Source organism: Chaetura pelagica, unplaced genomic scaffold (genome assembly GCF_000747805.2).
Source record: "Chaetura pelagica isolate M959 unplaced genomic scaffold, ChaPel_1.0 scaffold809, whole genome shotgun sequence".
Taxonomy (NCBI): Eukaryota; Metazoa; Chordata; class Aves; order Apodiformes; family Apodidae; genus Chaetura; species Chaetura pelagica.
Genome location: NW_009954423.1, coordinates 155,436 through 167,659, shown reverse-complemented (window position 1 = coordinate 167,659; position 12,224 = coordinate 155,436). Strand labels below are relative to the sequence as shown.

The 12,224-nt window shown below is 51.6% G+C and overlaps 2 protein-coding genes across 3 annotated transcripts in view; both read left to right on the top strand.

Annotated features, from left to right (window-relative positions):
- NDRG3 (NDRG family member 3) overlaps positions 1-7,700 on the top strand; it is a 31,127-nt gene extending 23,427 nt beyond the window's left edge. For both annotated transcript variants that reach the window (XM_010004469.1, XM_010004468.1), the window contains 7 exons: positions 188-291; positions 671-736; positions 2,368-2,419; positions 3,897-3,944; positions 4,612-4,647; positions 4,739-4,790; positions 7,205-7,700. In XM_010004469.1, the coding sequence (XP_010002771.1) occupies positions 188-291; positions 671-736; positions 2,368-2,419; positions 3,897-3,944; positions 4,612-4,647; positions 4,739-4,790; positions 7,205-7,383 (537 nt within the window). In that variant the 3' untranslated portion in view covers positions 7,384-7,700. The remainder of the gene's footprint in view (positions 1-187; positions 292-670; positions 737-2,367; positions 2,420-3,896; positions 3,945-4,611; positions 4,648-4,738; positions 4,791-7,204) is intronic.
- A 923-nt stretch (positions 7,701-8,623) lies between these two features.
- Positions 8,624-12,224, top strand: part of SLA2 (Src-like-adaptor 2) — a 23,934-nt gene continuing 20,333 nt past the window's right edge. Inside the window, exon 1 of the mRNA XM_010004471.1 lies at positions 8,624-8,648. Coding sequence (XP_010002773.1) covers positions 8,624-8,648 — 25 coding nt within the window. The remainder of the gene's footprint in view (positions 8,649-12,224) is intronic.

The window sequence follows — 12,224 nt, the reverse complement described above, 5'->3', positions numbered from 1 at the left end:
ACTTGACAGTCATGTCACAGAAACAGTGTAGCCAAGGTACTAATGCAGTCTGGAGTCACTGCTCTCTGTGCTATTCACAGGAGAACAACATGTATGGAGGCAGTTTAGTGCTGCAGTATTTTTGAGTGTCATTTATTTGCTTTCAGAACAATTATGTTCCCTGTCTTTCAATTCTGCTTTTGTACAGGAGGAACTGCAGGCAAATCTAGATTTGATCCAAACGTACAGGCTTCATATTGCACAGGACATTAACCAAGATAACCTTCAGCTGTTCCTCACCTCATACAACAGGTACAGGACACCTTTTTCTCTGCTAGGTTGCTCCCGTAGCTTCCATGCTCAGTACTTTTGCTGCTGTATGTATTATTCTGTTGGATATTATGCCATATGAACCTTTGTCCTAAGCCTGGTCTTCAGCCATTACCCTGAGCCAAGCTCAGGGTCATGCCTGGGTTCACCCCTCAGTAGATCATCTCTCCAGGATCACAGCAAGCTTGCCCTAACATCAAGGATCCTGGTTGCTAGCAGTTGCTGCTGGGGCTCCTGCTCATGGCATGGCACAGGGAGTGATAACATGTTGCCTGGGTGCTGGAACCTGGTTTTTTATGCTCCCACCATTGCCAGTTTCCTCTGCTGATTTGATAGAGAACTGTTCTGTTTTGTTTTTCAGTCGCAGAGACCTGGAAATTGAGAGACCAGTTTTGGGCATCAACGAAAACACTGCAAAAACGCTCAAGTGAGTTGCTGGGGAACAGTGTGTCCCAGTGACTGTGCAGTCCCTCCAGCAGAAAAGCGGTTGCTCCTTCTCAGCAAGAACCCCACAAGCCGAAGTGCTGAGAAGATTGTCAGGACTGTCCCAGGCTTTGGTGCAGTGCTGTCAGCTAGAGTGGGGCAGAGAGATGTCTGGAAGCCCTTGTGTTAGGAACACAGATGTTCTCCAGAAGGCAGGGTCAGAGGAGTAGCCACCCAGCAGTCACTGTCCTTGCTGAGCTGTTTGGTCGTTTTGCATGAAAAACGAAGGAGACAGGTTCTTGTTTGTTGCCACTGGCTGCCTTCCCCCACCTGGCCAAGAAAGTTCCCTGCACAGGTTTCCCAGGGGTGGCACTGTGCCTGTGTGTTCTGTTGGTCAAGGAACACTGGTGTTCTCCCATCCTGGCATTGATTTTTTCACCTGGGAGGGAATAGTCTGTGCAGGGTTCAGCTGACAAGGGACAGACACTAGAGAACTGGTGATAATCAGCACAGGGGAAGAAAGTACATCTTCAGATTCAAATAAGGAAATTTTCAGATTCCAAACAAGAAAGCAGAAGGGGTAAATAATCTCTAGCATGTAGAGCACATGAAGACTGCAAATTGCAGTGCTGAGGGAGGATGCCTGGGCTGGAGAACACTGCTCAAGCTCTTCTCTTCAATCCTTGGAAATTATGTGGACTTCTGCTCTTGCAAGTCCCAGGAGTGTTTAAGGCATCCACAGCCAAACCCTCTAGATCTTGACTAACCTAAGAGAGGTGGATTTCCCTGCTTGGTCTCCAGGCAAAGCCAGTTGTGCTGCTCTGTGTCATGCAGGCAGCTCCGAGTCTGTCCATTCAGGTGTCTCACAGGGCTCTGCAGACCCCAAAATACTTCTTGTGGAAGTGTGGATCTCTGTGTCCATAGACTTGCATGTCAACCCCCTGTCTCCTTAGAGGTGGTTCTCCACTGGCTCTGAGGTCTGTGCCTCACAGCCTCTCTAGTCTCATTTTTGTCATCTAGTCAAGACACACAAGTGAAGCCTTTAGCCACCCCTTTCTTGATCTGTAAATGACTGGTGTAAATTCTCAGCCACTTGTTTGGTGTCCTCCTGTGTATGTTTTCACATTGATCTCTAATTGTTCCTCTAGAATTACAACACATTAAAAAATGGCGATGAAGGCACAGATCTACCAAGGGGAGGTTTTGATATCATGACATTTTTCAATATACCCTGACACCTTTTGTATTTCTTTCTAAAATCCAACCAAAATACAGTGCTGTCACTAACCAGCCTAAGGGCCATTACACACCATGGGATGTGGTTATTCTTAAATTGCAGCCAGACATTCCCTTCAGGGGATGTGCTTTCTTTTGCAGCCTGGGATGGTGTTTCTCCCAACCCTGGGCCCATCTTTTAGCATGTGTGGTAGTTGGTGCATGTGGAAGGGACAGAATAGGTGGGTGTGCAAGCCTTGGAGGATGGTTTGGTGTGACAAAATGCTGTGGTGTGATGGCAGCTGGGGATTTTGCTGAGTGTTTGCTAATCTGTCATGAGGTTGTTGGTTCCAAAAAATTTTCTCAGAAATCCCTCAGATGCACCGTGAGTAACATCTCTCTGTTCTGGGTTCTGCCCAGGTGCCCTGTCTTGCTAGTGGTTGGTGACAACTCGCCTGCTGTGGAAGCAGTGGTACGTAACCTGAACTCTTTCCTTTCCTGACATGAACGCCACAGATCACTTGGCAAACCTGCCTAGCCCAGCAGTGCTTTCACCTTGCCCAGAACTAGGCACAGAAAGTGGCTCTTGGTCCAAAGCTCTTGACTGGTCCTCCCAACTACTGAGCCCTGTCATCTGTTCATGGGAGAGCCAAGGCTGGGAGATCCATGGCTCTGCAGGGCAGCTCTGAGGTGAGGATGGCAGGATCTGAATGACTCCTTGTCCAGGTCCCTATCATGCTCAACAGGTGCTGCTGAGAATCCTGCCAGGAACTCGTGTCTTTGCCCAGTTCTGCCAGGAGTTCAGTTCAAGTCACAAGTTACTGTTCTCTTCCTCTTGTGCTGAGGCTGCCGAGGGTTTGAAAATAAGCAGTTCTGTGGTGAGGAGTCACAGAGCCCTGCAAAAGCACTGTATTGTAGGGAAGGCAACACTTAGAAACATCTCCTTCCTGTTGTTCTCTGCACACACCTATAACCCACTTCCCTCCCAGCACAGTTGTAAGTGGGACATGGCAAAGGGCAGTGTGGTTATGGTGGATGTTGCTCCTCCCCTTCCGCCAGTGACTGGGGGAGACCAGGGGTTTGTGAACAAAAAGAGGTTTTCTTAAGAAATAGGGAAGAGTGTAGGAGTCTCCCAAAGCAGTAGCTTGGACCTAGGAGCTGGGTATGGAGAACTGCTGCAGGGCTCTTTCTGGTGATGGGCTGTTGCCTTCTCATCAGTTTGTTTGTTCTGCAAGTCTGAGACATTCTCCAAGATTGACTTTGCTAGTATAATATTCCTGGGGATTCTCGTCGTTTCTCAGCCACAGCTGGGGGATGGAATAGTGTCTTATGGATCTTGGCTTGCTTATCTGGTTGCCTGGGTTTTCAGCTCATAATAATCTCTCTTGCTGGGGTTGTTTTTTTATAGGGTCCCCCCACCTATTCCCTATTTGCGTAGCCTGGCAGAGAAGAGGTGGCCTCCTTTTATGGCCAGGGGGTTTAGTCATCTCCCTCCATGCTGCTCTACACAGAAGTCTTCTTCCCTCCCAGTCTTGCTCTCAGAGCCCAGAAGGTGCTCCAGGGTTTCATGGCATAAGCCCAAAGCAGGGAATGAACAGTGGCATTCTGTTGCCACAAGGTCCCATTGGATGGGAACACCTGCCTGTCCTCTCTCCATCTTTCATTCATTGTTATAAGAGAATCATAGAATGGTTTGGGTTGGAGGGACATTAAAGATCATCTAGATCCAACTCCCTGCATAGGCAGGGACACCTCCTACCAGACCAGGTTGCTCCAAGTCCCCATCTTCCTCCATGCTCTCATGCTTTCTTACTAAGTCCTTCATGGCCCCAGAGAGGCTCCCACTGCTGAAAACAGCCACTGCCTCTAGTGCAGCTGCCCCACATTTTACATCTGACTCTCCAAGTTTTCTGTGTGATACCATGTCCCTCTTTCCTCCCTTTTTTTAGGTTGAATGCAATTCACGTCTTGACCCGACCAAAACTACCTTTCTGAAGGTGAGTGCTGCTCCACTATCATTCCACACTGTACAAAGACATTATTTTTGCTGAAGCCAGCTCCACTTAGGTTATTGTTTTCCATACATTTAGCTGTAAGATCTTTGTGGAGAGTCATTCAGGGCTGTGTTCTCTCCTGTATGGAGCCTGACTTAGGAGAGAAGAGTTTGTCAGGGGATCCTTGAATCCTGGCTTAATGGCCATGTCTCTGTTATTTTCAGGGAAGACCTGCTGAGGGTGGGCAGAGGTGCCCTGCCTCCCCCCTGCTCTGCCAGCAACAGCAGTTTCTGGCTTTACCCCAGTCTTTCCCACCCTCACCATGTCTCCAGTGTCCCAGACAGCTGCTGTGTAGTAGTGTAAAGTGGCAGTTTTGGGAAGAGTGACAGGAGAGCCAGGATGGTGGAAGGTTACTCCTGCACCTCTAGGGAATGGCCTGAGATCTCTTGGTGATGCAGCCTCCAAGGTGCTGGGTTCCTTCAGCAACAGACTCCCCAAAGGCAGGTCTCCAGGTCTTGCTTCTGCTTTAGAGGCAAGATGGTGGAAGCCTTGTGTAGCAGTGCAGGCTGGTGCCCTCAGCCTCCGGGGGGTGGGCAGCACTGGCAAGATTCTGGGGTGGTCCTCCTGGGGTGGGAAGGATGGTTCAAGCTCCCTTCTGTTTCTGTTGCAGATGGCTGACTGCGGGGGCCTCCCCCAGGTGGTTCAGGTGAGAAAAGCCTCTCAAGGGTCCCAGGCCTTTGAGCTGTTCAGAGCCCCCTATGCTGCTCACACTAAAGCCACACTTTCTGTTTTCACAGCCTGGCAAGCTGACTGAAGCCTTCAAGTACTTTTTGCAGGGAATGGGCTACAGTAAGTGGCAAACAAAATTTTCTGTTTTGGAGCAGGGTTGTTGTGAAGGGAACTCAGCCTTTCTGGTCCATCTGAGCCCATTGGCATCTGTGTCCCCACCCATGAGTTAGTGTGGTTGCCAGGAGATCCATCCACGCCGGAAAATCAGCCAGTGTGCTAACCAGCCCTAGCAAACCAGTGTTGTTCCCTGCCCTTTGTTTGATCTGCAGCTGGAGTGCTGACCCCATTTTGGTTGCTGGTGTTGGTAAAACCTTGTAAGTCTGTCTTTGTGCCAGTCCAGAAGAGCCTGCTCCCAGGATCAGTGACTCTTCAGAAATCTTCTGTGCACACCTTCTCCAGAGGGGCAGGAGCTAGCAGTACAGCCTTGTGGTTGTGATGGGTTGTGATAAGAGCTCTTTCCTTTCTCCTCAGCCATGACTGTTTCCTTCAGGCTCTCACCAGGGGTAGGCAGTATCTCAGGATGAAACCCTCTCATGGCAGAACAGAGATCTGGGTGACTTCTGAGACAGCTGGGAAGCCCAGAGGGAGCTCTGCTTTGATCCAGTGCATGCCCTGCCCTATGGCTTCCTCCCTGTGCTTGGAGGCTGAAGACACTGTGTCCTGTGTCAGGCTGACAGCCGCTCAGTTGCCCTGTCCTGGGTACTCCTGGACTGGGGGACCTCAGGGGAGGGGCTTTTCAGTGCACTAAAACAAGTCAGCCCCCACTGTAGACTCCTTGTCACAGCTCTGTCTTGCCTGCCACGAGCCAGGGCTAGGAGTTCCATTCTGTGGATGATGAACCTTCAGAAGCTGGGATTACAGGAGAGGTTGGTTCATGTGACTGGTTAACCACTAGCATGGCCACCATGGCAGCCAAGACACTCCCAGTGGTCTCCATACAGCCAGAAGGTCTTTGCCAACTCCTGGGTGTCAGGGCTCAGAAGAACCTGTCCTCTTCCTTAGGGCTGTGTGTTGTTGACATGAACATAGTAGGACAGTTGTGTTCTCCAAGGCTGGCCAGAAGAGCCTGGTCCTGGAGGGGAGGGTACCATCTGAGATTAGTCCCTCAGCCTCACAGTTTGAGAGCATCTTAGTGTTCACATCTCTTATGTTCCTGGTGTTAGTAAGGTCAGCAGGTGCTGAGGACTTCAACAACACTTTGGGGATCAGTTTTTTTGCAATTAGGATGCGCAGCACTGAGGATGGGGTAATTTTTTACTTGCAGACTTAGTAGCTAGTCCCAGAATGGGAATAACCCTAACTTTGGTGGGCAAGACTCTGTCAGCAGTGCTGAGCTTGGCCAGCAATGCATCCTGCCTTGGGAGAGGAGTAAGAGAGGAGTGAACCAGCAGGTTGCCATTTCTAGAAAGGCACAAGCCTTTCTAGGCTTTAGTAGCCTCAACAGCTACTCTTCTTCCTTCTGCACACTGTGTGAAACAGTTTGGACCTGCCTGTGCTGACACTGCAGGTGGAAGGTGGTGCCTTGCAGGAGGCTTGCAGCAGAAATCTGATGCTGTCAGCTCAAGGAATTGTGTGGATTTCTGCTCCATACCTGGTGTCACAGAGTATAACCCAGTTTCCCCACCAGAGGAGGATGACATCTATCTCTGCTGAGCAGCTGTGTGTGCAGTGGAGAGGCAAGGTCACCAGTTACACTGCAAGTCCCAGCTAAAGGCATTGGAGAGAGCTGGCCTTGCTGGAGTTTTGAGTCAGCTTGTCATCCCCCTGGGATGCTGATCAGCAGAGCTTTTCACAAAGACTGGGAGCTTTCAGTGCAGTGTGTGAGCTGGGAGCAGAAGGCAGAGTAGCCAGGGATCCCAGTAGCAGAACAAGGTGCTAGTCACACACTGCAACTAATCAGCTCTTTCCTGTATTCACCCCTTTCCTTGTCTCATGTTGTTTCCAGTCCCTTATGTGCAGCTCAGCCACCTAAGCACTGAGTCAGGTACCTCCAACTGTGCATCTGCCTCGGCCCCACTCGTGTTCTGAGTTGAATGATCCTTCGGGTGCATTGCTCTGTCTCAGCATGTCCTGCTGCCAGCTGGGCTGATCATTGTACAATGTGTATGCTACGGTTTTTCACCTTTCATTTGTATTTTGTTGATGGTTGCATGAATTCTGCTCTGTGGTTTTCTGGAGTAACGAGACTGACTTTCAAAAGGTCACCTGTACAGCAGCCTGCACAGACACTCACCGTGGCTGCACGTGCAAATGATCAGTTACACCTCTGGCATTTGCTCACCTTGGACCTTTTGAAATTGGGCCTTAAACATCTTGCTTTAGACGTGCAAAGACTTAATTTTGGCAGTGAAGAGTGAGTTTTCTTCCTGAGGGTACAGCTCTCTTTGTGCTTACCCAGTGACACGTATCTGAGTGACTGTGATTCTGCCCTGAGGACCTGCCCCCGTTCTCAGCCGCGCTGTTCTCTCTTGCAGTGCCTGCAGCCAGCATGACCCGGCTGATGCGCTCCCGTACCCACTCCTCCTCCAGCTTGGGCTCTGGGGATAGCGTCCGCAGCCACTCCCACACCAGCAAACATGGTGAAGGAAGTGCTGGAACCCCAGAAGGAATTGACCTCCAGGATGCACCTCAAACCATGGAAGTATCCTGTTAGGCAGGAGCCCCTCTTCTGGATTCAGACAGCTCCGCTCGCCCCCACTGAACCCACTCACAATCTAGCATTTCATCCAACATGGCATTAACTGTTCTCCCTAACTTGTGCATGCCCATCTGAGCTGCCACCTCCTTGGTAGTCTGTACTTGGCATTACTTTGGTCCTTTCTGTATGCCCTTGGCATCAGTCTCTTTAAAACTCGTTAACATTCCGCAGTCTTAGTAAGTCATGTTAGTGTACATACTGATACATCTTCTGTCTGTGCTGCATATCAATCCAGATGACAGCCCTTGTCTCCCCTGTTCATTTAAATATAATTTCTGTGGCTTTGTGAGGTTTAGAATTGCTTTCTAGTTGTGCTTCTGCTAAAGGACCCTTGTGGTGCAGTTGGTATGGCATCTGTGGGATGTGGGAAAGCAAGACCATGATGCTGGGGAACTCCAGGTGCGGGAGCAGGCTGTGCTCCTTGGCAGAGCTGTGCCTGGAGTGCAGGACCCACCAGAAGGTCTGTGTGTTCCCAAGTCTCTCGGCATGCCAGGCAGCCGTGGGGAAAACAAATAGTCAGAAATACTGTCTTGGTCTCATCTCTGTGTGTGTGTTAAGAAGGAGCAGAGTGATTTCTTACCTGAGCCTCCTGAAAGAGCAAATCAATTAACAAGTAAACTTACACTAACCGAGGTGCACTATGAACCGAGTACAAGGGATTAAACCACAGCAGCCCTGGCTACCACCTGCCCTGCTGCCCCTCTGCCTCCCTTGTGGAAGGGCCAGGTGCAGGTAGCCCCTGGTCACTGTTCTGCCCTGGCACCTCTGAATCTTTAACACCAAGGAGGCTGTGAAACGGGCAGCAGTGCCCCTTGCCAGTGGAGATCCAGGAATCTCCTGCACTGCCAGCGCTGCTTCCCGCTGCTGCCAGCCACAGGCAGGGTGTCTGCACAGGGCAGCAACTGGGGCCCAGGAACTACCAGGGCATGTCAAAAACTGCCAGCCAGCAGGCACACAGGTCAGAGGTGTGAGGAGGGAATGCCTCTATGCAGGTACTATTTACTGTCTTTGTGGAATTCACAATCCTGCTGCTTTTTCCCATCTGGCCTGGACACAGAAGCCAGGAGGCAAATGCCTGCTGTGTGCCAGGGTCTGGCTGTTAGTGGGAGAAAAGGGATGAGTGGTCAGGCTGCTACAGGTCTCAATAGATGAGCAAAACCTCCTTTCTTAGCTGTTGAGCAGTCCTGACTGGGTCATGCTCATCTTCTGCTCCATTTCAGGTAGGGAATGGGACTGGGAGGCTCTGTCTGAGGGGGACTTTGTACCAGTTATTAAATAAAGCTATAACTGAGATTCATTGTTACTCTGTGTGCCTGTGGTGGGTTTGTTGGGGGTTTTTTGCCATGACCTGACACTCCTGCTGGTTTTGTCAGTTCTGGTGCCTCATCCATGAGGCAAACTTTCCCATGGAAGGGGTAGCACTGGCACCTCTTGCCAGCTGTGAGGGAGCAGCGTGGTCAGGTGCTCCCATGTCCTCTTAGCAGGCTGTTGAAAGGCACTGGAGAACTGGCTCTGTGAACATGCTACAAGAACCTTCAGCTTTGTCCTGGTTTGAACTTGTCCATTACAAGCTTCAGCCGAGTGGAGGGGAAGGACAGGTTTGCTGCACACCAGGACACCCCCAGCTACTGCCCCCGAACACGGGTAAGCATGGGGAGCCACATGCCCTGGTGAGCTGTGCTCTGCACTGGTGTGTGTTAGGGGGGTAAAGTTAACCTGTGAGCCCTGGGACAAGGCAGTGTGGTGGCAGGGCAGGACAGAGGGCAGCTCAGAGGCAGCCTGAGCCTTGGCAGGTCTGCCTGCAGCCACATCCAGCTGCAGCCAAACGCACCGCTTGGGCATTGGATGCAACTGTTGCTTCATCTTCTCCTTTTCAGACCCAGCTTTTGCTCTCCAGTTGCAGATGTCTGTCCTCTTACTTTCACAGAAAAACAAGCTGGGACTGCAGGGGTGTTAAACTGTTGGTGACAGATTAGTCATGTCTGCAGGGTGGACTCCTGCAGCCTCCTGCTTTGAGGAAGGTCTGTGCAGGAACCACAAATTGAATCAAAGGTGAGAAATGGGAAAAACTGGCCAGTTACATTAGTGAGTGTGTAATGACACACTAAAGTGATTAAATGACCAAAAATACGTGTGAGTCTGTAGAAGACAGGAGGCTACCAAAGAGACTAGGCCACCAGGTACCACGTGAAGTTAGTTGCAGCTAAATGCAAGTGCTGAATCAAAGCAGTGAGCTCAAGGACTGAGCTGATGTATGTGCAGCACTGCTGTATTGCCAGATAACTGCCCTGAGAACCCCTTCTTACTCCAGTTCCCTTATGAAAATGCAGCAACAGACCAAAGGAGAGGCAAACACAAGATTAAAATGGCAATTCAATGGATTAGAGGAAGTCAAACCACAGTAGGGGTTGGTGTGAGCTTGCCAAGTGATGTTCGTGGTGATGTGGAGCTCAGAGCTCCAGGCTGCCTGTGGATAAGGAACCCAAAGAGTAAATAGATGAGAATGTAGCAGTTTGGAAGGGGAGCATGATTAAACAGAGCATTTTGTTGCTATGGTGGTTCATAGGCATAAGCAAGGCAAGATTTGTAGTGAGGGGTGTCATCTATTTTATTACCCCAAGGATAGCTGGAAAAAGAAAATTTATTTTCACATGAGCAAGTGCTTTTCCTAAATACAAGTTGAGAAATGAGTTTAATAAAGCACAAAATGTTTCTTTGGGTGGCAAAAGCAGTGCCAACCAAATCCAGGAGCAGAGCTTGAGCTCAAGACAGGTGTCCCTGGGCTGGGATCCTGGAGCACACCAGTGCTGGTTCTGGTTGCTGCCAGGGTGGGAGCCCTTGGGAGGGGACAGTTGGGCAGTTCCACAGCTCAAGGCACAGCACTGAGGTTAGAGTCAGTCCTGGTGAAATCCCCAAGTGTTTCCTAGACCACTTTCTTCTGGCTGGAGCTGGCAGGCCTGTGCCAGGGTCTCAGCCAGGGATGTGCAGGGGGTGGACCAAGTGCCTTCCAGCTCTCCCACACCCTTAGGACTGAGCCACCTGTTGCTCAAAACCTTGAGACAAACTCACTCAGAGGCACTCCCAGCACGAGCTCCCAAATTTCTCTATCCATAGATACCTGCATCCTTTTCTTCAGCAGCCCAGGTGAGTCTCACTGAGCTCAGCTCTGCCAATAGGTTCTCTGTGGTCACTGATGGAAAAACACTTCTGAGCTGTGGGCTGTGGTTTTGGCTCGGCCACTGCTCAGCTGCAAGGCCTCTTGTGCTGGAAGGTGCCACAGAAAACCACAGTCTTTGCAGGACAGCAGCTTCACTCCACCCACCCCAGCCCCACAGCCCCAGCTGTGCCACAGGCAGCCCCTGCCCACCCACAACTGGTCGTGCTCCTCCGTGAAAGGGTCAGGAGCAAACCTCTTCTTGGCAGTGCCAGGAGTGACAGCCTAAATTTTCAGTTTGGGAGGCTCAGAACTGATACTGGGATGTATCTATTTATTTCCTTCTTTGTAAGCCAGGAGGGTGGTGCAGCTGTGGGATGAGGGATGGGGAGGGATGTCTGTGCCTGGAGGTTTTCAAGATAGAGCCAGTGCCCAGCTGGTGTCAGTCACACATTGAGGAGGAAGCAGGACTGAGGACTTCAGGGCCTCCATCCCCCCCCAGGCTGTCATTATTTCATCTTAACTCCTGAAACAACCTGCGGGGGTGGTTCTGTGGCTTGCTTGGAGTCTTTCCCACTGAATGTGAGGTGCAGAAGCTGGCATGTTACTGCTGTTTTCCTTGCTGCTTGTGGCATGGCACTGCCTGGCAAGGGCTGCATCCTGCAGCCAAAGAAACCCATGGGGATGCTTCTGCCAGCCCTGTGTGTCCCAACCAGGCAGTAAGACAAGGCCCCTCTGCCCAGCCCCACTGTCCAGGTCAGAGCAGGGGTGACTGGGGGCCCCCATTTTACTCACCAGCACTAATCCCAGAAGGTTCTGGGCAGCACAGAACTGGGCACATGGTGACCAAGGGTTGTCCCACACAACCCTGGGGACCCCAGTGGGGCTTCACCACCAGTTCCAGTAGCAAATGAATCTTCTCCCAACCATCATCAGCCCCTGGGGAGGCAGCAGTGGCCAAGGTCAGTGCAGGCTCAGCAGGGCCCAAACCCCAGCAGCCACACGAGGCCCCTGCTGGCGGCTGCTTTCGTAAAAGCCCCTTCCCGTCTGCGTTTCACACCGTCACGGTGGTTTGCGATGGAGCAGAAGCTTTCAAGGGTGCAGCATAAGTAGCCACAGGCTGCTCAGCCACAGCAGCAGGACACCCAGCCCTGAGGGGGGGATGGTGCCACATGGCTGGGCCACCAGCACCAGCATGGCTGGTCCCAGCCCAGGGTGCAGCACAGGAGCTGCTGAGCAAACCCCAGGGCCTCTCCTTGGGGTGGGGGGAGTCAGAGCAGCTCTTGGGGGGCTGCCCTGGCTGAGCCAAACCATGTTGGCTTTACAAAGTGACCCACCCACAGGCAGTCTGGGAAACAGAGGGATGTTCCCATGGTCAGAGGGATGTTCCCATGGCAGGGTGGTGGCAGCTGAGGGGACTTGGCTGGGTGGAGGCTGGAGCTGGACTGGGATGAGGATGGAGCTGTAGGGATGGGGCTGGGACTGAGGATGGTACAGATACAGAACTGGGGCTGCTCCCACACAGAACCTGAGCAGGCTGGGGGGGGCTGTGCCAGGCATGGAGCAGCCTTGTGCTGGGGAGACACCAGCAATGCTGTGCAGCTCCCACTGCCACCCCTGCATGGCCGTGCAGCCTCCCACC